Source organism: Lepidochelys kempii, chromosome 1 (assembly GCF_965140285.1).
Source record: "Lepidochelys kempii isolate rLepKem1 chromosome 1, rLepKem1.hap1, whole genome shotgun sequence".
NCBI lineage: Eukaryota > Metazoa > Chordata > Testudines > Cheloniidae > Lepidochelys > Lepidochelys kempii.
Genome location: NC_136380.1, coordinates 56,938,726 through 56,965,457, shown reverse-complemented (window position 1 = coordinate 56,965,457; position 26,732 = coordinate 56,938,726). Strand labels below are relative to the sequence as shown.

Here is a 26,732-nt window from a genome sequence, read left to right as displayed (position 1 = left end):
CCCATGAAACACGATCTAAATTGTCGGTGTCAGGAACCAGGGTAAGGGTAGTCAGGTCCTATGGTTGGAGCGGGAGTCAGGAATTGGGAAACAGAAACAAGTGTCAGAACCAGAGTCAGAAGCTGGATGCCAGAGCCGAGGATCAAACCAGAGTCAGAGCCATGAATCCGAACTGAGACTCAGAACCGGGCCTGGGCCAGGTCATTGGAGGAGCTTCCAATCAGCTCTACTGTGGGTGGCACTTCCTGCAGTGACTGGTCTCCCGGGACTTATGGTGTGTTTATAGTGGCTCTGCCGAGGCTGTCCAGGAATAGCGTGGAAGTGCGACCTGTGGCCCAAAGTTCAAGCCACATAAATCCTTGCAGTCAGTTAACTAATTAAAATAAATGGTTTTTAGGTTACTCGATGTGTGGTAGAGGGACCTTTTGTGTTTGTTTAAAGGTTCCTCATTAGTCATAGTTGATACCACCATCTCAGCACTTCATTGCAGTAGTTTACAACATCCATTCTCAAAGGAACAGTAAAAGTCTCAATACATTGAGATTACTTAATCGTGTGGTGTTTGTATCTTCGGCCATGTTTACACAACAAAGTTAAGTCGACATCAAGCCTCTGATTTAAGCAAGTCAATCTTGCGTGTCCACACTACGCTCATTGTGTCAGCAGAGTGCATCCTCACTAGCAGGGCTTGCATCGATGCACAGAGCTCTGCAATGTGGGTATTTACCCCACAGTGCACATAGACAAGTGGAATTTTGGGTTGGACTTGCAATGCCTTCTGTGCCAATGTTTTGATCCCATATGGTTATGGGAATATGGCATTAGCCTCCCGTGATACACTTACCTCCCTCCCTCTCTCCCTGAAATCAATGGCAAACAAACCAAACCTTTTTCGTAAGCCTGGGTTACCTACACGGATGCCATAGCACAATAAGCATGGACCCCACTCAGCTGTACACTGTTGTTGTGAGCATTACAAACACCTTGCGCCTTATCCTGAAGTTTTTACACAACTGATACAAGAGCCGCCACTTGGAACAATGTGATGTCATGCAAGCAGCCCTGCTGGAAGACATAGAGCGGAGCAATTCGTAGTTGCTGGCAACAGTCATGCATCAACTTGACACAGTTAAGCGCCGTTTCTGGGCCCAGGAAACAAGCACTGACTGGTGGGTCTGCATCGTTATGCAGCTATGGGATGACAATCAGTGGCTGCAGAACTTTTGAATGTGTAAGGCCACTTTCCAGGAACTGTGTGAAGAGCTTTCCCCAGTCCTGAAGTGCAGCAATACTAAAATGAGAGCTGCTCTGACAGTGGAGAAGTGAGCGGCAATAGCTCTGTGGAAGCTTGCAACACCACACTACTACCGGTTAGTGGGGCATCAATTTGGAGTGGGTAAATCTACCGTGGGATCTGTTGTGATCCAAGTTTCCAGGGCCATTAACAGACTTCTGCTAAGAAGGGTAGTAACTATGGGCAATGTGCAGAACATAGTGGATGGTTTTGCCATGATGGGGTTCCCCAACTGTGGTGGGGCAGTCAACGGAACACATATCCCGATCTTGGCACCAGACCACCTTGCCAAAGAGCACATAAACCGAAAGGGGTACTTCTCAATAGTGTTGCAAGCGCTGGTGGATCACAGGGGCCATTTCACCGACATCAGCGTGGGATGGTTGGGAAAGGAGCATGACGTGCACATCTTTTGGAACACATGTCTGTTCAGAAAGGTGTAAGCAGGGACTTTCTTTCCAGACTACAAAATAACCATTGGTGATGTTGAAATGCCAATCGTGATCCTGTGAGACCCAGACTATCCCTTGCTCCCATGGCTCATGAAGCCATATACTGGCAGCCTGGACAGCAGTAAGGACCGATCAGGTCATAGACTGAGCAAGTGCAGAATGGTGGTGGAATGTTTCTTTGGACATTTAAAAGGTTGCTGGCATCGTTTGTTTGCTTTCACTGAGGTCTAACCTAGTAATGTCCCCATTGTTACTGCTGCCTGCTGTGTGCTCCATAATATCTGTGAAACAAAGGGAGAAAAGTTTCCACCAGGGTGGGCTGTTGAGGGAGATTGGCTGCTCAAAATTGTCTGTCAGGCAGACACCAGGGCAATAAGAAGAGCACATCAAAGGGCTCTGTGCTGAAATTGTTTGTCAAAACCTCAGGGAGACAATGAGCCAGAGTAATGTGACACTTATCTGTGTTGTTCCTTACCAAACTGTCCCCTCCATTGCATTTTATCCCCTGTAAACTCCAACCCCACCAACCTCCATGTGTTGAGTAAAGACAGAGCCTTTTCTCCTCAATCCGTAAAGTTTTATTATGCACACAAACACACAGAGACAGCAAAGAAAAGTAAGATAACCTGGGGCAAAAGACTGATAACATTGGGGAGGAGGGAGAAACTAGGAAAGCTTTCTTACAGATGCACTGCAATAACAATCAAAGGTGTGGGAATGGGCACCTTCTGGTCCTTGTACCCTCCCCTGGTGTTGTTTGCAAGGGATACTGACTCCCCCCCTGCCTGCGCACCATGGGATGTTTGTGGGAGAAGGCTGTAGAACTGGGTGGTGATGGCAGTAGGTTCTCTGCAAAGGGACTCTATCATCCAGCTTCCTTTCTTGAACCTCAACCAGACACCTCAACATGTCTGATTGCCCCTTCATAATCCACGGCATCTCTTCCTGCGTGGCATGCTCTTGTTCCCTGCATGCTCTCTTGTCTTCCCTGTCCCTGTCCAGATTCTCGGACAGTGTAATCCTCCATGCTTTGAGCTCTGTCTTGTCACTGTCAGAGGCGTGCATTAACTCACTGAACATGTTCTTGCGAGTCTTCTTTTTCTGCCTTCTAATCTGGGAAAATCTCTGTCCCGGTTTGGAGGATGCACCTACAGACAACGTTTCAGCTGCAAGGAATGCAAAGCAAAAGGGTAGCACTGACAATGCATACATTGTTTCTGGTGCAAGGTTAATGTTTTTTATAAAAAAAAACACCCCTCGATACAGTTCACTGCAAGCCACAATGTAATCACAAGTGCTGGCTATTGCAAGAGATGATTTGCTGCTCCAGCTATGGTGAGTAAGGCCACGAGGCATGGTCAAGAAGTCTTGTGCTGCTGCTTTTGTGAAGACATCCTTGGGATCACAGGTTGGAACTTGAGAAAAGCCCCTTTTCCCCTAGCAACCTGGATGGTGCTTGAGGATAGGCACCAGTGTAAAGACCCCCAGATAGTTTGTTTTTTACAAAAGTGGCACTGGGTTATGTGGGAAGGGAGACAAACAGGCAACCAACACCCCTCCCCCCCTTGTGTATTGCAAGCAGCATTAAAAGGTGATCCCTTCCAATCACAACCATGGCATGTTTGGGAAAGCGTGGTTGTGTGACCCAGATTTCACCAAAGGATGAATTATTTGTGGTTCAAGGGCTAGCATTGAAAACTTCCCCATTTCCCCTAGGTGACCCTATGCAATATCACTCTCTTGAGGGTAAAAGAAGCGGCAAGGGAGTAGATGCTGCAAGCATCTGGGAACAGACCTGGTCTTATGCTGCAGTGCTGTGTGCTGCAATGATGCCTGCAGAGTTAATACTGGAGTAGTGTGGGAAAGTGTCCTACTGCAGCCCTTTCCAGAAACCATCTGCAAAGGATTGCAGAGTACTTCCATGAAAGCTTCCTAGAGATCTCCATGGAGGATTCATGGGCCATCGCCATGCACATAAACAGTCTTTTTCGGAGCGCACCCTCTGTGTAGCTGCAGCTGCCACTGATACCCACTACACCTACTTTTTTGTTCAGATTAAACATAAAAAATAATAGCATGTAACCGCTACAGTTTGATTGGAAATGTGTACTCACCAGAGGTACCTTCCCGGGCATCACGTTCTTGGCTGTCAGGGAGAATGGATCCTCCACTTGCCTGCCACGCATTCTCCTCATCATCATCAACAGCGTTCTCTTCGTTGCTCTAGGTTGTCCGGGGGTGCTGGGAGGTATCCACGGAGTGTTTTGGGACAGTGGTGGGCTCGTTGCCAAGAATCCCATGCAGCTCCTCATAAAAACGGCATGTCTGGGGGGCAGAACCAGAAGGACAGTTCGCCGCCCTTGTCTTCTGATACGCTTGCTGAAGCTCCTCTATTTTCATGCAGCACTGCTGTGTGTCCCTGGTGTAGCCTTTTCCCCCCATGCCCTGTGCAATCTTGGCATAGATGTCAGCGTTTCTTCTGCTGGATCGGAGCTCTGCCTGCACAGACACATTTCTCCCCACCCAGCAATAAGAGTCACCACCTCCTGTGTACTCCATGCTGAAGTGCGTGTGCAGCCTTAAGTCTCCATGATCAGCTGTGCTGGCAAGCTCTCCATGCTGATCAAACAGGAAATGAAAATTCAAAAGTTCTTGGGGCTTTAACAGGGGAGCAGCTGTTTCCTGTGTACCTGGCTGACGTGCAGTGGAGTTGAAAGCGCTCTCTAGCGCGGTCACTACGCAGCACTGTGGGACCCGTCCTGGAGGCCAATTCATTCAAATTACACAATGCAGTGTCTACACTATCCCCATGTCAAGCCCTGGATGTTGAATCAAGCGCTATGCCTTGCACAGAAGTGGAGTACAGAAGTCCACTTTACAGGCCACTTAGGTCAGCAGAAGGAACTCGGTAGTGTAGACACATACATTATTAGATCAACTTAACATGGCTTATGTTGACCTAAGTTTGTAGTGTAGACCAGGCCTCCTTGTGGCTCCAATCTTCCAGGTAGGACACGCCCACACCACTAGTTAGAAAAGAGAGGTTTTTTTTTTTTTAATGATTCACATGCAAACACAGTTTTTCTATTCTGCCCTCCAATTTTGTCTCTTTCCCTGCCTGCCCTTTCTCCCCTTCACTTTGATGGGTGAGACCAGATGGTTTTTATATTGCCAGCTGACAGAAATTCTATTCTTTTCTGCATCCATTGCCAAAAGAAAAAGTGGAGAGAAAAGGAGGCCTTTTGGAAAGGAAAGTGTAGGATCAGTTTAGTGTCTGAGAACTATGCCCTTTACTTATTGGAGGATGGAGTCACTGTCCTCACAAGTTCTTTCACCTCTAATTTCTTCGAGTTCGCATTCCATTGAGGCAAAGCGTATAAATATACAGCACAGCAAAATCTGTGCACATTTCTGTGTATTCTCCAGAATTAGATCTTTTCACTAAAAGACAAAGCTTTAGCCCTTCTGGTTGCAGAGATAACCTACAGTGTAGTGACAGGCTCGAGGAGCTGCAGTAGTGCATGTATTTATAGGCAAACAGAAATGATAACATACAGAGAGAGCCTGACTGCCTTCACTAACTGCTTCGTAACTGCTAACAGTAATGAAAACCAAGCTGGGGCATGGTTTTGACTTAGCCTTTAAAGACCCATGTCACAAAAATAACCTTCCTAAGATAGCTGCCCACTGCAAGTTCAGTTAGTTCAAACCAGCTGTCAAATGCATTAAATTCTGTATTACATATGTATTTACCTTCCTCTGATATCTCAGCAGACATGTAAAGGAATAGCTTTGTTATGGATTTCTTTTCCTGCTGCAAACGAAGAAATCTCTGCAGATTTCACCCTCCTTTTTCTACAATAAGCAGAAATCTTTCCATATTGTTTTTCGTTTTTCCACAGATCTTTTTTTTTTTCCACAGATCCACAGAATTGCTAGTGAGAGGCTCTGCTAAATACTCTTGTAAAAATAATTTCATGGTGGGCTTTATATTAGCATGATGCATTTCTGGAAGTTGTTACTATAAAAAGAAGACTAATTAAATAGGATGTGGGGACAGGAAATTGGAACCAAGTAATCTGGAAGTCAGTCTGCAGCCTCTGTCAACATTAAAAACTCAGACAATATGTTTAAAAAGTTGCAGTAAAAGGCTGAGAGTGAAGGTTCAACTCTGTGGAAAATGTGAGGAGGGTATCTTCTTCACCTCTATCCTGGCCTGTAACATACTGCTAGGGGTAAAGGGCACTGTAACCTCTCACGGGCTGTGTGACGAACAGCATTGTCATTGCTCTCACCCACTAGCAGTATGCAGCTATGCTAAAACCATGTTTCTGCTCATCAGATTCCACTAGGCTTGAAGTGGAAGAACTGATGGTTGAATACAGGAAGAAAGTGTCTAGTTTTGGCTCCACTGCCCCAAGCAAAGTCAGTGTCACTCGTTTCAACTCAGCCCTTGATTTGCCCTCCCAGCTGCCATCTCTTGATTTGCCATCCCAACTTCCTCCAGGTTTGACTGTGGTTTCTGACCATGCGCAGTCTGCAAGCTCTCCACCTCTTTTACTCCCAGCAGCAGCAGCAGATCTCACCCACTGGCTCCGGCATCCTTCCTGTTGACCCTTCCCAATCATCAGAGGATGTGAGTGGAGCCCTGTCTGTCATATACAGCATGGAAATCTGCATATGTCACCATTGCTGGGCATAGAATGCCTGGAAACATCTCCTAAGCTATCGTGGTGGTGGTATTGATTATTTGTATTACAAACCTCTAGAGTCCCCAACCAAAATGAGTTGCCATTGTGCTAGGGACCCTGAGATATGTCATTGTGTGTGGTAGTATAGACGCCTGGGAATTAGAGATGAAATATCTGCATGTACAGAAACAATTAAAGACAGTCACGTCCCAAAAAACTTATGATCTAACTAGACAAGACAGACAATGGGTGAGAAGAAAGAATTGAGTCATGGACACATGAAGTGACTGCCCCAGGTCATAGAGGAATGATGGCTTTGTAGTTAAGGCTGTAGCATGGGATGTAGGCAGTTTAGGTTCAATTCAAAGCTCTATCTCTGACCTTTCTAAGATAAGAACAAAGTCCCTGCTTGAGCAAAGAGTTTAAGTACATGCTGTATTCGCTTGCTTAAAGTTAAACATGTGGCTATGAAAAACACCAATGTTTTGTTTAAATGTCTCATACCTTGATAATTGTGTGACTGTAAGAACCCCTCAGTGCCAACAGGCAAAGGGATCGCTGTTCTGTAACAGTAACTCTTGACAGTGATGACAAACTCACTACACCGAATACATTTCTTTCATAATAATTTATCCAGAGAGGGTCAAGTGAGGTATCTAATAAAAGCTTATGTCATGCCGAAGATCATAATTGTTGTGAGATGTATGTCTGAATGATATTTAAGGAGTTGTGTGTATGTATTGAAAATAAGTTTTAGAGAGTGTGTCCCAGGTAGGGTTGTCAAACAGGTTTTGCCAGACAAAGAAAATTGATTCACCTGTCTGCTGTTGGCTATGTAAATTAAGCGTAGTGAGTAGGGCTGTCAAGTGATTAAAAAAATTAATCGCGATTAATCGCACAATAAAAAAATTTAATTGCAATTCATCACACTGTTAAACAATAATAGAATACCATTTATTTAAATATTTTTGGATGTTTTCTACATTTTCAAATATATTGATTTAAATTACAACACAGAATACAAAGTGTACAGTGCTCATTTTATATTTATATTTATTTTGATTACAAATATTTGCACTGTAAAAAACAAAAAGAAATAGCATTTTTTAATTCACAAGTACTTTAGTGCAATCTCTTTATCTTGACAGTTGAACTTACAAATGTAGAATTATGTACAAAAAAACCTGCATTCAAAAATGAAACAATGTAAAACTTTAGAGCCTACAAGTCCACTCAGTCCTCCTTCAACCAATCGCTCAGACAAACAAGTTTGGTTAAAATTTTCAGGAGATAATACAGCCCGCTTCTTGTTTACAATCTCACCTGAAAGTGAGAACAGGTGTTTGCATGGCACTGTTGTAGCCAGCGTTGCAAGATATTTACATGCCAGATGTGCTAAAGATCCATGTGTCCCTTAATGCTTCAACCACTATTCCAGAGGTGTGTCCATGCTGATGATGGATTCTGCTTGATAACGCTCCAAAGCAGAGAGAACCCACACATGTTCATTTTCGTCATCTGCGTCAGATGCCACCAGCAGAAGGTTGATTTTCTTTTTTGCTGGTTTGGGTTCTGTAGTTTCCGCATCTGAGTGTTGTTCTTTTAAGGCTTCTGAAATCATGCTCCACTCCTCATCCCTCTCAGATTTTGGATGGCACTTCAGATTCTTAAACCTTGGGTTGAGTGCTGTAGCTATCTTTAGAACTCTCTCATTGGTACCTTCTTTGTGTTTTGTCAAATTTGCTGTGAAAGTGTTCTTAAAATGAACATGTGCTGGGTCATCATCATCCAAGACTGCTATAACATGAGATATATGGCAGAATGTAGATAAAACAGAACAAGAGATATACAATTCTCCTCCAAGGAGTTCAGTAACAAATTTAATTAACGTGTTATTTTTTAACGAGCATCATCAGCATGGAAGCATGTCCTCTGGAATGGTGGCCAAAGAATGAAGGGGCATACGAATGTTTTAGCATATCTGGCACATAAATATCTTGCAATGTGGCTACAAAAGTGTCATGCAAATGCCTGTTCTTACTTTCAGGTGACGTAAAAAAGAAGCAGGCAGTAGTATTTCCCGTATATGTAAAACAAACTTGTTTGTCTTAGCGATTGGCTGAACAAGAAGTAGGACTGAGTGGACTTGTAGGTTCCACTTTTTTACATTGTAGGTTCCACTTTTTTACATTGTTTTACAAAGTTTTACATTGTTTTGTTTTTGAGTGCAGTTCTGTAACAAAAAAAATCTACATTTGTATGTTTCACTTTCACAATAAAGAGATTGCACTACAGTGCTTGTACGAGGTGCATTGAAAAATACTATTTGTTTGCCATTTTTATAGTGCAAATATTTATAATAAAAATAATATAAAGTGAGCACTGTACACTTTGTATTGTGTTGTAATAGAAATCAATATATTTGAAAATGTAGAAAAACATCCAAAAATATCTAATAAATGTCAATTGGTATTCTATTAACAGTGCGATTTCTCGTGATTATTTTTTTAATTAATCTCATGAGTTAATTATGATTAATCAACAACCCTAGTTCTGAGCCAACACAATGGAAGCCAAATCTGCATACAAAGTAAACAGGGGGATGCGAAAACACTGGAGACTATACCCTGGTTGTGGGGCAGGTGTGAACTTTGAAGAATAGAAGTAGAATGCAAGGAGGCCTGAGCAGCAGGGGTGTTGCATGAATGCTTCGATCCTGGTTTGCCAGAAAACCAGCGAGCTCTGCAAAAGACTGAATCCTTGGGGGAAAACTCCTTTATTATATAGGAGAGGTAACCATTGATTAGTGTAGACCCAGCTTTGTGTTTTATGATTTTGTTCTATATGTTTTCATTTCCGTTTCCATTATCCTTATTCACTGTCTCTTAAGACTTAGCTCTTGATAATACTTTTATCATTGTTTTCACTATAAATGTATCTTAGTGCTGTGATATTATATATGAGATGAGCCTCAATTGAATCAAACAAGGTGTGTGCACTGTTCCTGTGGGGACAGCTTCTCTTGTAATTTCTGTGACTGTCCAGTGGGTAAGGGCTGGACATGGTAGGGGATGCTTTCAGAGGGGATTGGGAGCTGTGGCACACCTGTTGTTATCCTGCAGGGCAACGTAAAGGTTGGCAGAGCCCGGAGGAGATTGTTTGCATGGCTAACAGACTAGTGGTGTCAGGGAGCTGACACCCAGGTAAGTATCAGCAAGTGTTCTTCTCACTGGAGATAGGGGAGTAATGAGCCCTGAGCACCCAGAGAGAGCATCACAAGTTGTATATCTGATCTCTAAATGAGTGGTCCTCAATGAGGGTTTTCCATACCCTAATGTCATGTTACAACAGACAAAATGCTGGTGAGGCTCCCCTCCCATCTAACCATAAAGAATGGAAGGCTGACTGTGACCCACCCCCTGTATTTTTTTTGCAGCGACCGCACTGAGGACCCATGCTGTAAATCCAAAAACAAGTAAGCAAATTGCTTCTCTTCCTTGCCAACAATCAAAATTTGGCTTGTAAGAAACCTCAATAAACCCCTAACTACAGTAAAGGTACTAAATGGCACTCTAATGTTATAGCAAGAAAGATGCTAAAAATGTCTTGCAGAAGAAAATTATATATTTAAGTCTCCTGGTTTATGTTTTCTTATATGACAGTATCATTGCTGCAGCTTCCAAAATACTGCAAGTAAGTAGGTAGAAAGATTTGTCATTGAATTAAGGGTTACAGAAAAGGTCTTCCTTGAAAATCCAAGCTCAGCTGAAATGATGCTGAAAATTATTTTAAAAGCTTGTGACATCTGTCAAAATGGTTAAAGCCAAGGAATGAAGCAAGGAAGGGTAACCTGGTCCCATGCTAACTGCTGACCCACATGCACTATTTAGAATAAAGTGGGCAGAGCTGCTTGCTATTCTGTGCCAATGACAGAAGATCTCTGAAAATAGAGGTTCTTAAGACAGTTTCAATTAAGTTAGTCCAGTGTTTGAAAATGCTAGATTTCTGAAGTTAGTTTCCCAAAGTAGTATTGAAGTCTACTTTAAAGAGAGAGATATTTAGTTTTCCCATATGTATGCGATGTACATGCATCACACTCCGTGCATCAAGAGAGCAGAACCCACATGTAAATGCATGTTCTCCAAGTAGATCAGTATTACTTTTTACACTGTGCTTGATTGGAGTAAATTTTCTGAAGTATTCCACTGAGCTGAGCACCTATACACAAATAGAAATCAGTATTCTGCAGGTCTTACATTAATTTCTCTTTAGTAATTTCTTATTTAGAAGAAGATATGAGCTGAGGAGGATGAAGGGTGTAGGACTGGCTTGAGTTACATAGGTAGTATAAATTCTTATTCTAATCTGATGATCTCATTACTTACAAGCTTTTCTGTTGCACTCATCACTGTAGTACCATTCTTCCTCTCTCCTGCTGTATTCTGTGGATTGACCTATATGGTAGTGTGTTCATCAGGAATAAACAGTATGTTCTTAACTTGAGTTAAATAATTCAAGGTAAAATCCTAGTGAAGACAAGGCAGCTTGTAGTTTCCATGTGAACTAGCAAATCTAGTTAAAGGCTGTTGGGAGCCTAGGATTTAATTCTGCCTGCTAATGTGTGAAAACTACAAACTGCCTTGTTATCACTGGGATTTTACCTCAAGTTTTCTAACTTGAGTTAAGAATACGCCTTTTTTTCCAAGTGAGCACTAGGTAGGCGTGTGTCAAATCCTGTTTGCTCCAATAAATTGTCTTCATGTGGGTATGTACAAGCTATATAAAATGACACACAGTTAGAATACGCAAGTAGCAGTAGTAGTTTAATACCTGATACATTTTCTGTTGGGAGCATAGTTTGCCCTTGCAGGTGAATGGACTTGAATAAGTCTTTTTTTCATGTGTAATTTCTAAGAGCTTTATAATATATTTGCCCGGTTACCAACATGCTAAAGGCAAGGATTTTGGACTTTCGTGAGTGATTTTTTTTAAGGTGCTAAACTTCTGCAGCATCAATTGACTTCAGTGGGATTTCTGAATGTTCAGAACTGCTGAAATCAGGCCATACACTTCTTTGCAGGTGACGGGTGTATGTAGAAGCTTTGATTTGTCTCTAAAGGGACGGTACAATTTTTTTATTGTTGTTTAAAAGGATAAATTAATTAGGTCAGAGAAAGCACTTATGTCACCTACCAATGTATCAATTCAATCTTAGTCCCATAACAAATAAATAATTCTATTATTTCCACTTGCATTCTTCTTTCCCTGTAGAAGGGCAGTCAATAAGATTTTTAACATTGCTGTGCACCAAGGACAATGTCACCTTGTCATTTGCCTGCTTGTATTAATGGACCGTGGAGAAATCTTTTATTTCCATCAGGCAAATAAGTGGCATGATTTGTTACATATCAATCTCATTTCAATTTACCACACTTATTTTATCCTGAAATGACCATTGGAAGGCACACAGATTCTCTATCACGTGCGCCACTCTGCAGATATAGAATGTCCATCCTGAACTGCATGTAAAAATGTATCTCTGAAGTAAATTATTTGCCATTCTGCCCTTTCAGGTTATATATTCATCAGATTTCTCAGACCCTTACAGAATTCTTAACTAACTTTGGCTGCCTTGTAATTTAATACTTTCCATGCTATCAAATATAGCTATTGCTATTAAGAGATTTTTTTTTTACTGTCTTTTAAGGATTTCTCTTGTGTTACACCATTTTGAGGACATCTAGAATTTACTTTACAGTTTTAGGGTTTGGGAAAAATAATTGGTATGTATGTAGCATTTTACAAACTAATTTAACCAAGACTAATCCTTATAGCAAGTATCCTTGTTCCTCTGGGTTTTTTATGGAGGAGGTAACTGAAACACAGTGAAGTAATAGTGTATAATTGAGATATAAACAAATTTTAGCTGCTAACTTATCCATTTCTTTCCTTGCACTTTGTTGTATCTGGGTTATTTGGCCTAACTTAATTGATTTAAAAATGAATTTAAAAAATGCAATAATGGTTTAAAATGCCTTGATTCTAATAGATGATGAAGTAAATGTATTCAGCACCACCACCATTAAAAACAGAGTTTATGTTAAGCAATGTGGGATTTCATTTTATTTAAATATTCTGTGTATTCAATCTGTATTAGCCAGCTTCCCTCATTTTGTCATTCTGTTTCTGAGAGCAAGACTTTTTTTTAGAGTCTCAGAACCAGTTTGCATTTTAAACATTTTTAAAATAAATTATCCATTCTTGAATGGGAACAGGAAAAAAGATTTAAATTAATAGCTGAATTAATGCTTATTTTAGAAATGTAATATTCAATTTTTAAAAAGTGTATTACTAACTTTTAAAGAATAATGCTTGCAAATTGCATAGAGTGTATATTTATATTCATCAACTGTTTCCAGTACAGCAACTAGAGTCTTTTAGGAACTAAGTCATAAAATAACTTCACTTTGTAAACCAGGAGAGCCTTTCTGTTTTGAATTGTCACATGGGACATTAGCTGAAATGGAATTAGTGTACGTGATAAACATGTACGTTTTTTTAGATTGCCCCTGTAAGAGAGGGAGTCTTAGGCCCATGGCTGGAGGCCTCAGGATCCTACCACACCCTGCCCCAGAAAGGAGCAGTAGAGAAGTTCTCCAGGCTGCTTAGACTAGCTGCAGGGGAAGCACCAATGAGAGAGGCTGCAGAGAGCAGCCATTCAGGGCCCAGCAGGCTCACATACAAGGCGCAGCAAGGCCGGAGGAGTCAGTCAGCTGGTGACTGGAGCTGGAGGAATGACCATTGTTTTCCTGGCTGGCGGAAGGACTGGCAGGACCACGGACAGATCAGTTGCTGGCAGGGACCGGGGGAGCAAGAGAGCGCTTCTGGCTGGCTGTTGGGCCGGAGTAAAAGACTTCAGTCCTATGGTAAGGGTAAAACATTTGTGAAGGTGCTGGGGCCGCGGGGAAGTGGCCCAGGCAATGGTAGCAGCATGGTGGCTAGTTACGGGGAATGCAGCAGCACGTAGCTGCCATTCATAAGGTCCCTGTGCTGCGGCCTGGAGTAGTGGGTGGCTCTGGGTCCCCCCCCATACCAGCCACTAGGAAAGTGGCTTAAGTCCTGAGGAAGGGAGTTTACTGAACTGTGAAACACCCCAGGAAGGGGATTGGATGGTTTAGTGGGCCCAGAGCATGTAAAGAGTGTGTCTCCCGGGAGGAAGCCCCCGGGGGTACATCCCCATTCCAGGGTCAGGATTGCTTAGACTGAGCCTGGGGAGAGCTACAGAGAAACCAATGGCGGGGTACTGGGATAGGTCCAGCTGAACTGTATACCCTGGAAAGGGTCTGATTTGTTTCACATACAGACTGTGTGTGAGACTCGGCTGGAGGGCTGAGAGTTAGGCCTTCAGTCACAAAGCATGCTTTCTCTTACTGCTTTCCTTTCCCATCAGCTAAGGTGTGTATGTGTCTATTTCATGGCACAGTCCTATTACCTGAAAGGTTTATGAGCCCCAGAATAGTTTTCCATTCTTAGAAATAGTAATAAGTTTGTTGTTTTTTGTACACAAACTATTGATTACCTGTGCAGGCATTACCACAAACATATTTTATAGCATATGACCATGTCTTAGCCAATTAGATGATATTATATAGTGTACAGAGTTAGCTCTTGGGCCAAATTGAGCAATAGTGTAAGTGTGCACAGCTCCAAACTATTTTTTAAAAGGCAATGTACTTTCTACCCTTTTTTTAATCATACTTTTGAAAAACTCTGTTTCACTTGTGAACCAGATTTTAGTAAAGTACATACATATATTAAATCAAACCATTGAAGGAAAGAGTGAAAAGACTGATTAACTCTTTGGATGCATTTTGAAAGCTCATACAAATCGTACAGTTTTGAATTTATTGAGAGATTATTAATGGATTTTTTTGCTGAATTAGTACACCTTGCGAACTTGGAATAGAGAACTGCAATATAACAAAGATCAGTAACCTGGGTTTCTGCCAAGTATAGCAATTCATATTTTTATTTTGAAAAATTTTATGACTGGAAGGGACTTACATTTTTGCAAATCTTAAATCTTCTAAAGTGGAATTCTGGAGTTGGTCAGAATCCAGACTTCATTGTCTTTCAGCTTTTTTTATTCCCCACTAAAAATGATGCAACCCTAGTCAATTGTAAACTAAATATGTTACCTAATAATCAAAACAAATATACTAATTATAAATTACTACTTAATTAAGACTTCTCTACATTTTTGCTAAGCCTTTAACTTCAGAAGCAAGACAAGCTGCTATTTTAAGGCCTAATTGTTCTACTGTTACTCATGTTGATGTGGAATTACTCATACAAGTAGTCCCGTTGAACACGCTGTTCACCAGTGTGAAAAAGGTTGCAGAAACAGGATCTGTTTGAGTACTCCGTCTCTTTTCATTTGTGTTACTGCAGTGCTTACGAAGGATGCTAAATTGACAGCTCCCCTATTTCTCCACAGAACAGGTATAGTATGAGGGGTGGCAGGGCAAGTTTCCCAAGCTTCTCCAGTTTACCTCAGCTGTCACATTCAGCTCTCACATGGGAACTGCCCACAGGTAATGAGTTCATTTGAGTATCCAGATGAGAGAGAGAGAAAGAGAGAGAGTCAATTCTTGGTTTTTATGGGAAGACTGCTAACAAAGTTGCCAATTAGAGCAGGTTGTGATAGTGGCAATTACTTGTCTTCTAAGCAGTTATTTTGCCAGTCAACCCATCTTGATCCAAGGGTGGCCACTGCCATTCCATCCAGTTGTCACTCCACCATAGCCTGGCAAACAGCCTCACCTGGAACACCGGAAAATGAAGATCTCTTTTCATACCACCTTGATATGAAAACTATTGGGAACCTCCTGGGGAGCAGACCCTGTGGTCTTTCATACTTCTGTATTGGCACTGGTGTTTGCTCCAGCTGCATAGTGTTTTGCAGTCTGGGGCTGCAGCCTCCACATTCAGCTTGTCGACACAGAGCTGAGTTTGGCCACTCATGTCATTAGTGGCTGTTCAAACTACACACAAACCTGCGGTCTGTATGTGCTAGCACATAGAGCTCTGCCAGACTGTCAGTGAGATGTTGTTACTGTTCGGTCTGCTTGGAGAGCTGTGACAGATGAAAACAGCCTATTACGTCTCCAGTTGACTAGTGCCCCAATCTCAGATATATTCAGAGGATGAATCTCATTCCTGTGGTCTGGGATATGACGCTCTCGGGCCCCCTTTGTTATGGCAGCTCATGCACTCTTGGACAAAAGAGCTGCTGATCCTTCACCATGCACGGACGATCAGTATCACCAGGTAGCCAAAAATTACGCCCTTAGAAGCATCAGTAGGAAAGAGAGTCTAGCACGCTAAGTAAATTCAGGGGTCCATTGCTGCACCTGCCTCCACTTGATTGTAGACCCTGGACTAGACTCAATAGGTTACTTGCTGGCTGAACCAGAGTTACCACAAGCGTGCAGTAGCTAGGTCTGGTTTCCTCCCCATTCTGTGACTGTGGAGAAGCATAGCAGACAGTAAATCATGTGGTGAAAGAGCATCCAACCCAACATCTGGAGGACAATCTAAAATATCTAGCGTGTCTTGATGTAGAGGCCACCCTGTGGTTATGGAACCTGGACATGAAGCTCTGACATCTGTTAGGAGAGAGGGGTTCTGTGTTTTTTTGATTTCTCAGTTTTGTGAAATGGGCAGTTATGCAATGGGAATTTGGGCAGAGACTCCTAAACCATCCTCACATTTTAACAAACTTCAGTCATTACTGACTTTGGGGGGATTCACACCAGCAGTCTAGGGGTGAAAGGCTCTAAATCCCATTACTAATCCCCTGTGCTTAGTGTCATGATTCCAGTTTACATGGCTTTCCATTAATTTTTGCACCAGACTGATTTGCAAGCTTTGAACTGTAAACACGTAACGCCCGCAGAAACTCAGAATCCCATCAACCTCCCATTGATGGGGGTTCTTTGTGAAATTGTAGACACTATCTGGGAGTTCTTTAATTTTGCAGTTCACTGTTGGTGTGTGTCCAGCACAGACAGAAATGAACTGTGGAGGGAGGGATGGGGATGTATAGGAGGTTGGAAAATTAGGGTCACCAGTCAGAATGAAACATGTCCCAAATTTGGGTTTGTTATATAGAATAAACGGGTATGCATGCACATGCGCAACATGCTGTGCCTCCTCCAAGTCTGAGCAAGAGGTGAGCAGAAGATGAGTACCATAAGTTTATCAAAACACCTTGAGAACCATTACCCTGAAGTTCAGCCCAAAGCCAATAGGTAGCATAAGCATAATGGTGCATGGGGAAGCAAAGTGTTACCTCAGAGGTAGTGTTGCTACTGTGAATTTTGAAATAATTGTTATTTTTCTTAAAGCCCCAGCTGCTGGAGCCTTGTGAGGATCCTCTGGTTTGTTTGTTTTTTTTTTAATTAAATTTCTAGCCCTCATTCTTGTACCTCCTTTGCACCCTAAAGGATCAAAAACAAGGAGACAAATAAAAATAACCCATATTTATGTATTTATTTTAATCTCATGATTTTAAGCCAATCTCATAATTTTGGGGACTTGACTCATTATTATTTCTAACACTCATGGTTGGCAGTACAGAGTGCAGCAGCAGCATATAGTCGTGGAGGATAACCAAGGAGGTGTGGCTGTCTGTGTCAGGAGAGCAGCAGGCTTGAGGATGGTGATTTGTGGCACTGGGGAGTGGGCGAGCTCATAGTCTCAGGAGTAAGAACTGAAGGAGGAGGTCACAGTGCAGACAAAGAGTCCTTGACCCTGCATCAGGAGGAGAGGGAGCTGGAAGCACCTTCGCAAGGAGGTGTGTACTGGGGGCTACAAAATATTTTGACTGCTCACCTTCTGCCACAGTGCAAGAGCACAAGCCCCCAATCCTTATTTTTATTATTAGTTTTTATTCCTACTACAGTAGGCCCCAGAGGCCTCAGTGAGGGTCAGAGCTTCATTGTGCTATCCAGACACCAAATAAAATGTAGTTCTTGCCCTGTGGAGTTAACTTAGATTGTAAAGAAAAGATGCAACAAGAGGGTGTAACAGGGAGTGGGGGAAAAAAGATGAGGATAAGAACATAAGAATGGCCATACTGGATCAGACCAATGGTTCATCTAGCCCAGTATCCTGTCTTCCAGCAGTGGCCAATGCCAGGTGTCCCAGTGGGAATGAACAGAATAGGCAATCATCAAGTGATCCATCCCCTGTCGCCCATTCCCAGCTTCTGGCAAACAGAGGCTAGGGACACCATCCTGGCTAATAGCTATTGTTGGACCTATCCTCCTATGAATTTATCTAGTTCTTTTTTGAACCCTGGATAATAATAGGAGACCTATGCACACAATTTGAAGATTGAGTTTGGGTTGTTGGTTTGTTTTTGTTTTCTTTTAATAGATATAATGATCTGGACAATCCCTACTGGCTCCCTGGCTTGCAATTGTGAGCAATTTATCAAAGGAATGACAGGAGAAGTGGAACTGGAGGGATTTGAACGAAGGTGGGGTAGCCCTTAGCTCTGGAATGGTGTTCCTCACAGAATGCATGCCATGAAAGGAAGTGTGATGGTGTTAGCTGGTGAAGCAATCGATTGGGCAGTCAAGGCTGGCATTGTTGGCAGAACGGAAGAGGAAGGGAGAGAACATGACAAGATGCGATACAAAAATGGAATTGTAGGGAAGAGTTCAGTTGTGAATGGCCTTAAAGATAAGGTTTCTCTAACTGTGGTGGGGCGATTAATGGCACACACATTCCAATTTTAGCACCAGACCACCTTGCCTCTGAATACATCAATAGGAAGGGATACCTCTCCATGGTGTTGCAGGTGCTTATGGATCACCGATGGTGTTTCACGGACATCAATGCAAGCTGGTCTGGAAAGGTGCATGATGCACGCATCTTCAGGAACAGTGGCCTGTACAGAAAGCTGCAGGCAGGGACTTTCTTTCCAGACCACAAGTTCACAGTGGGGGATGTGGAAATGCCCATAGTAATCCTGGGAGACCCAGCTTACCCCTTACAGCCCTGGCTCATGAAACCTTACACAGGTCATCTGGACAGCAGCAAGGAGCGTTTTAACAACAGGCTGAGCGGGTACCCCATGGTAGTCGAATGTGCCTTTGGCCATTTGAAACCTCACTGGAGGTGTTTCAATGGCAGGCTAGACCTTACCAAGGATAATATTCCTGTGGTCATAGCCACGTGCTGCACTTTGCATAATCTGTGTGAATCTAAGGGTGAAATATTTGCTCAGGTGTGGAGCGCTGAGGCAGAGCGCTTGGCTGCACATTTGAACAGCCAGATGCTAGGGCTGTCAGAGGAGCCCAGAGGGCTGCTATTAACATCAGAAAGGCTTTGAGGAACCACTTTGACAATGAGGGGCAGTTACACGTGCTATGGAGTTGCTTTCCTGGTGCATCTGTGTACAGTTTTGGGGCCCAAGATCCATGCAACACAATGCTTTAGAAGCCTGTTCCCGAGAGTGAATTGATTGCTATACGCTTTTGTAGAACACAGAATAAAAACGCTGTGCCGTTAAATACCTTAGCCTTCATTTATTGTTAAAAAGGATAAAACCTCACAACTGTGTGTGTAGCTCCAGCAATCACTGTGCAAGCTGTGAGAGGGGGTGGAGTGATGGGGAGGCTCAGGAGGGCTGTGAAGTGAAAAGGAAGGTCTGGGCATAGAGGGTGGGGTGGGGTTGTCAAAGAATTGTGCATCTGCACGTGCTGCAGTGGAAGATTGATCACAGATCTGCTCAGTCTGCAGCTGTATCAAAGACTTGAGCATCTCCGTCTGATCCTCCATCACTTTTATCATCCGCTCTGTCGCTTGCCTAGCAAAAGCAGCACTCTCCTTTCTGACCTGCCTTTCAGCTTTCCAGCACTCTTTCCGTGCCCTGGTCTGTCTCTCATCGCGCTGCAGCGCCTCCCGGAACACGTCTTCTTTGCTGCGCCTCGGGTTCTTTCTTATCTGCCGAAGCCAGTCCTCAGGGGTGCATGGTGTGTTCCTCAAGGTCTGTGCTGAACAGAAGAGGGATTGTTACGTTCCAGCAAGTGATTGAAACATTTTAGTAAAAATGGCCTTTTGCTAGTAGAAATCACTTTCTCTCTGAGACTCTAGGCAGGCACACAGCTCTGTGAGCACCCCAGTCATGGTGAGTTTTGGGAGTGGGGGGGAAGGCCGTTGTGCATATGGACAAAAAGGTCACGGCTTGCAGGACAGCTTTGCAGGAAACTCATTCTAAAATTATCCCACACTTTTTCACAGGCGGTCAACCTGCTGGCTGACGTCGCGCTGCTGTGGGTGACCAGAGAAACCAGTGCACAGCTGCTGAATGCTTGCGGCTTTCACCCTGGTCTATATGCAGTTCAGCTATGTGCCGCTTTGGTCCTAGCTCCAGTGATGGCTAAATGGCATGGTACAGTTCCCTACAATGGGGGAACTAACAAGGCTGCAATCTCTTGGAATCTGTGGCAGATTAACAAGTACCTCTTGGAAACTTTCCAGAGCCTCTCTCTGGAGGATTCCTTGCAGGTCTCAATGTCCATCGACACCCTGCTTGGCCATGCAGATTAACTACACAGGGCAATGTCCAGCTCACAGAAAACACTACCTGCCTCCCACTTTTTGATTCCCTACACAAGCCACAGCAACTTACCCGGCATCTTATCTGCTTCCTGCTCCCCGCTGAGCACTTCTGAAGTGGAGAAAAGTTCCTGGCTGCCTGCCCCACCAGGCAACCCTGCTGGGAGCAGCACATCCTCTTCTAGCTCGATTTCTTCATCCAGAACTTCAGCCTCTGGGTTACCCCCTCCCTTTCTCCTGCCTGTGAAATATCCATGGGGCTATCGGCAATGGAGATGGAGTCACCACCGAGGATAGCATTCAGCTCCTTATAGGTCTTAGCTGCAGCACTGGAGCGATGGTTCGCCTCCCGCGCCCTATGGTACGCCTGCCTCAGCTCCAATAAAATAGGGAAAAAAACCCTGTGGTCTCTACACTGCATGTTTGTCAACAATAAAGGGAGGGGAAAAGACAAAAGTGTCTCGCAGGGGTGAAAGTTTTTTGTCGCCAAAACTAGGTGGTTTTTGTTGTTGTTGTTGAGAAAAGTCACATTGCAGTGTGTATGCTATCACTGGTTTGTCACCAAAAGCCAGTTTTTGGTGACAAAACTTGCCAGTGTAGACAAGCCCTAAATTAGCTCCCCTTCTGCCGCCACACTGAGCTGGTCTGTTCTCCTTTTGAGCGCCTCAGCGAAGCCATGCATGCTTTGCAGATGTATTGAGGTGGGACCATGAGGGCCCAGAGCAGCTTTTTAACCCCTTCCTTAACAGTGCAGGGTTTGTCACAGCGTAGTTGAGAGCTTTAGCAGTGTAGACTGAGGGAAAAGGCCAGAACTTGGAAGCATGAAGATGTGGCTGCAGTAGGGACCTCCTGGTGAGCAGAATCTGAGGTTGTGGCTTACCCCAGGAGTTGCAATTACTCCACCCCTGCCAACATCAGAAGTACAACAGGGTTGAGAATGTTTTACCTGAGTGACAATCATGTGCACAGCAATACGTAGGTGGGTATTAGGTGTGATTTGTAACAATGCTGACTTTGCTGTGTTAACTGAAACCTGTGCACCAAGGACTACCACAGCCTGTCATCTGCCAGCTCACATTAATGGGTCATGAAGAAATCTTTTACCTCCAGCAGCAGATGAGCGGCATGATTTGTTAGATATCCGTGTCATTTTGGCTCACCATCCTTATTTTATCCTGAAATGACCACAGGAAGGCACACCAATTCTCTGTCATAGGAGGCTCCGCAGATGTGGACTGTCCATCCTGAACTGCATGTAAAACTCTTGTATTGCTATGAATTGCCTATACAGCCACATACAGATGAAATTCCACCTTGGCATCATCACCTGCTGCTACTAGTGGAGATGTGGTGAGGAAGACTGACAGAAGAGACTGCATGTCATACAGGCTGTAGTGAGCCTCCCCGGCACTTCTCATTGCTCCCAAGCATCCTTTGGAATAAACGGAGGCAGTATGCAAAGTAGGGTATGTTGAGGAATAGATTACTGCTCACTGCTCTCACTTCATTTGGCAGATGCCACTAACCTGGAGAAGGAGGAGCCGGTGAATCTATTGCTGTGATTCCCCTCTTGCTTGTTTTATTAGTAGTGTTTGATTTATCAAAGGACAATGTAGTGCCATGGCCAGAGATGACCATTAACTACTTCTCTCACAGCGATCCAAGACATGATGCAATTTGTTGATAAAATAACTTTTCTTCCTGTGCCTCACTGTACATCTTTCAAGAAACACTCCAATGAAGTGTCAACATTGTAATTAGAGTTGAGCAAAACTTGGAATTTTCATCTGAGGGGAAATTTCAACATGTCAGGATTTGTTTGTGTCCCAAAATGGGATGAAAAGACAAAATTTCCTGTGGAGCGAAATTCCAAAATATTTTGTGTTGGAAATATTTTTGATCCAAGTGAAACATGTCAACATTCCCAAAACGCAGTTTCAAGTAATTTCAACATTAAACTCCATTTCCTTAAGGTGGCACGTTGCCTTATGGGATTTGTAATTCAGGGGTATGATCCCCCCCCCATTCCCCCGCTATATACCAGGCTCCCCAGGTTGGCGTGCATCTCCCATAATGCACCCAGAATCACCTGACTCGCATGAGTGAAGTGAACACTTCACCTTATGGGACTCGTACTTCTCCGGGGAGCCCAGCCCATAGGAGAGAATGGGGCCCAGAACTAAACTAATCGGAAAATGCAATTTAGTGATTTATTGACCGGTGTCTCAATGAAAAAACTGGACAGTTCAAACAACACAATATTCATATTCATGTTGAACCGACCCCAAATGAAATATTTCATTTCAATTTTCCTGATGGAAAAATCAAGAATTTTCGGAAAAATCAAGAATTTTCTATAGAAAGTTTTGATTTTTGTGGAAACTGCATTTTCTGTCAGAAAATGATTCCAGTTGAAAATTCCTCACCAGATATACTTGTAATATCTGATGAGAGAATATAGGGAAGATTGGACTGCTGCCTTGCCATTATGAGACCTCCAGTTTCTCTGCCCAGGAAATAAATAAACGTCTGTAGTTTAAACAAAGCAAACAGCAACAGAATATCAAGCTGTACACGCGGATAAAGAAAAATTCCGGATCCAGTTCTGCAATATGCTGAGCACCCTGAACTCCCGTTGAAGCTAATGGGCATTGAGGGCACTCAGTCCTTGTGGGATCAGGCTCTCAGTTTGCTAATATATCTCAGTTTTAAGTCTTCCAGCTGATGGTAGTAACAGAAATTAACAGATAAGTTAAAATATATATAAATATTATTTAAATTTTGATAATGTTTCCCTTTTAGCAATTTTAATGTTTCTGCCACCCTAAAAAGAAACAATTCCCGTCTGCTGGGGCAAAAATAGAACAGTTGTGAGAACTGTACGGTTTAGGTTCAAATAAATGTTTCAGCATGTTGGTGGTGGTGGGTTTAATCAGTTGCACAGAGAGCCTAATAGATATGCAGGTTTCAGAGTAGCAGCCGTGTTAGTCTGTATTTGCAAAAAGAAAAGGAGTACTTGTGGCACCTTAGAGACTAACAAATTTATTTGAGACTTTAATTTGCTTCTATGACAATTGGCCAGAGGGCAAACTGAATTGCACTAACTTGAGAAGCAGTGGCGCTTTCCCTGCCCCTTTCTTGATAAGTGCAAGCTGAAGTAGAAAGCCTTGCTAATAGCACAGAAGCAGTTCACACCATGTAATCATCTTAGGAGCGTTTTCATCAAACTCCTCTCTTCATATTCCTGTTTACATTTTTCACACCTTAATGAAAAGGCTGTCTTTTGCAGGAAAAAGGTAGGACCAGTACTGCAGTAGAAGTGTTCCTGCTAATGTAAAGTTGATATGGAAGCTCTTTCAGCTTTTATTAGTTACACTCATTCCCGCTTTGGCTTAGTTCATGGTTTCTTCTAGTACAACAAAAGATGATTTTCTCTGGTGTATTCGTAGCTTTAGCTCCTAATGATGGCTTTCTGCTGTACTCTGGTGGTCCTCTGAGGCTGTTTGTTTTAGCGTCTTGTGCTGACGGGTACATCTGGTGATAGCTCTGGAATACTAATGCCAATGCTGGTTCTCACAAAGCCTGGCTTTTGAAAAATGCTTTAGACCATTCAGCACCCCTCTACCATGCTGAGCGACAAGAGGGCAGAAAGGCCATGCTCAGTGAATTTTTTTTTTTTAATGCAAAGTAAGCAGCCCACAGGAATGGCAGCTCTTTGCTTCACATCCTTCTGCCCAGGCTTCTTACAAAGCTGTAGCCATCTATTTGCATAAATATCAGGCCTGTCCCTTGTTACAGTCTTTGTTACATAGATGCTATCAAAGGAAATGGAGGGAGAACAGATTTGAACATCTTGCATTCCGCTCTTAAAAAAAGTGTGATTGTATAACTAATCCACATGGTTTTCTTTTTGGTTTTATTAGATTCCCCCCTGTCCCCATTCCCATTTCTTGTTTCAAAGCCACTGTTCCTAGCCTGTACAGGGACATCAGCAATAGATGCCTTGGAGCAATAGCACGTGCAGTATTCTCTGCAGGAGAGCCCTTCGACATCATTATGACCAGTGATTGATTTGCTGCAGGTTGTTGTTCTCTTCCATTAACCACTTGGCACAGTCACTTCTCATCACCCATTTCATGACAGAGACATGAGAACTTTGCTGCCACTATATTTCTCATAATCAGTTTGATTTGCCCAAATCTCCTGTAGGTTAATGCATGTTTGGTATATGCTGTACATACCAGTTGCCAGTCTGGCGAGAAGGCGTTCACACAGTTGCCAATAGAAGGGGAGACAGTCCATAAGATAATCTTGCTATTAAAATGTGGTCCACACAATTAAAAGCTTAGGAACCCTTGGTCAATCTACCATATTTAGGCATTTTGTCTCCACTTCAGTCTCATGCATGTAGGCAATATCAGAGTACTAAATAAAGAGAACCATTTCAACTAGGGTTGTCAAGTAATTGCAGTTAGCTCATATGATAAACTCAAAAAAATTAATTGCAATTAAAAATATTAATCATTATTAATCACAGTTTTAATTGCACTGTTAAACAATAGAATACCAATTGAAATGTATTAAATATTTTTGGATGTTTTTCTATATTTTCTAATATATCAATTTCAATTACAACACAGAATACAAAGTGGACAGTGCTCACTTTATATAGTTTTTATTACAAATATTTGCACTGTAAAAATGATAAACAAAAGAACATGTTTTTCAATTCACCTCATACAAGTACTGTAGTGAGATCTCTTTATCATGAAAGTCAAACTTACAAATGTAGAATTATGTACAAAAAAACTGCACTCAAAAACAAAACAATGTAAAACTTTAGAGCCTACAAGTCCACTCAGTCCTACTTCTTGTTCAGCCAATCGCTAAGACCAGGGGTGGGCAAACTTTTTGGGCCGAGGGCTACATCTGGGTGGGGAAATTGTATGCAGGGCTGGGGCAGGGGGTTGGTGTGCGGAAGGGAGTGCAGGGTGTGGGAGGGGGTGCAGTGTGCAGGAATGGGCTCAGGGCAAGGGATTGGGGCAGAGGAGGGGTGCAGGGTGTATGAGGGGGCTCAGGAAAGGGGGTTGGGTGCAGGAGGGGTGGGGAGTGCAGGGGGCTCAGGGCAGAGGTGCAGGAGGGGTGCGGGGTGCAACGGGGCTCAGGGCAGGGAGTTGGGGGGTGGGGTGCAGGAGGGGTTCGGGGTGCGGGCTCCGGCCCGACGCTGCTTACCTAAAGTGGCTCTGGGGTGGCAGCAGCGCACGCCGGAGCCTGGGCAGTCTCCCTGCATGCCTGGCCTGGCCCCAGCTGTGCCACTCTGGGAAGTGGCCAGAGCCACCGCCCTGCTCAGCCCCTGGGAGAGCAGGGGGGCACAGGGCTCCATGCACTGCCCTTGCCACGCCTCCAGGTACCTCCCCATTCCCGGCCAATGGGAGCTGCGGGGGGCGGTGCGTGGAGGCAAGGGCAATGCACGGAGCCCTCTACCGCATAGGGACGACAGGGACATGGTGCCAGCCACTTCTGAGAGTGGCGTGGGGCCTGCGGCACCACAGAGGGCAGTCCCACAGGCTGGATCCAAAGACCTGATGGGCCGGATCCAGCCCGCAGGCCGCAGTTTGCCCACCCCTGGCTAAGAAAAACAAGTTTGTTTACATTTACAGGAGATAATGCTGCCCACTTCTTAATTACAGCGTCACCTGAAAGTGAGAACAGGCGTTTGCATGGCACTGTTGTAGCCAGTGTCACAATATATTTACATGCCAGATGCACTAAAGATTCATATGCCTCCTCATGCTTTGGCCACCGTTCCAGAGGACATGCCTCCATGCTGATGACGCTTGTTAAAAAAAAAAAATGTGTTTGTTTAAATTTGTGACTGAACTCCTGGGGGGGGGGGGAATTGTATGTCTCCTGCTCTGTTTTACCCGCATTCTGTCATATATTTCGTGTTTATACCAATCTAGGATGATGACCCAGCACATGTTCTTTTTCAAGAACACTTTCACTGCAAATTTGACAAAATGCAAAGAAGGTACCAATGTGAAATTTCTAAAGATAGCTACCGCACTCAACCCAAGAAGCGCCTTCCAAAATCTGAAAGGGATGAGGTGTGGAGCATGCTTTCAGAAGTCTTAAAGGAGCAACACTCTGATGCAGAAACTACAGAACCCGAATCACTTTCTGCTGTTGGCATTTGACTTAGATCATGAAAATAAACATGCTTCAGTCCGCACTGCTTTAGATAGTTATCGAGCAGAACTCGTCATCAGCATGGAGGCATGTCCTCTGGAAGGGTGGTTGAAGCATGACGGGACATATGAATCTTTAGTGCATCTGGCACGTAAACATCTTGTGACGCCGGCTACAACAGTGCCATGCGAACACCTGTTCTCGCTTTCAGGTGACATTGTAAACAAGAAATGGGCAACATTATCTCCTGTAAATGTAAACAAACTTGTTTTCTGAGCGGTTGGCTGAACAAGAAGTAAGACTGATTGGACTTGTAGGCTCTAAAGTTTTATATTGTTTTGGTTTTGAGTGCAGTTTTTTTGTACATAATTCTACATTTGTAAGTTTGACCTTCATGATAAAGAGATTGCACTACAGTACTTGTATTAGGTGAATTGAAAAATACTATTTCTTTTGTTTTCTACACTGCAAATA

At 43.4% G+C, this 26,732-nt stretch overlaps 1 protein-coding gene across 2 annotated transcripts in view; it reads left to right on the top strand.

The window, feature by feature from the left end:
* FAM124A (family with sequence similarity 124 member A) overlaps positions 1-26,732 on the top strand; it is a 69,795-nt gene that overhangs the window by 25,317 nt on the left and 17,746 nt on the right. Inside the window, exon 3 of one of the 2 annotated variants that reach the window (XM_073343264.2) lies at positions 9,874-9,912. The exons of the other annotated variant lie outside the window; for it this stretch is intronic. Within the exon in view, the coding sequence (XP_073199365.1) occupies positions 9,874-9,912 (39 nt within the window). The remainder of the gene's footprint in view (positions 1-9,873; positions 9,913-26,732) is intronic. 2 annotated transcript variants of the gene reach the window in all.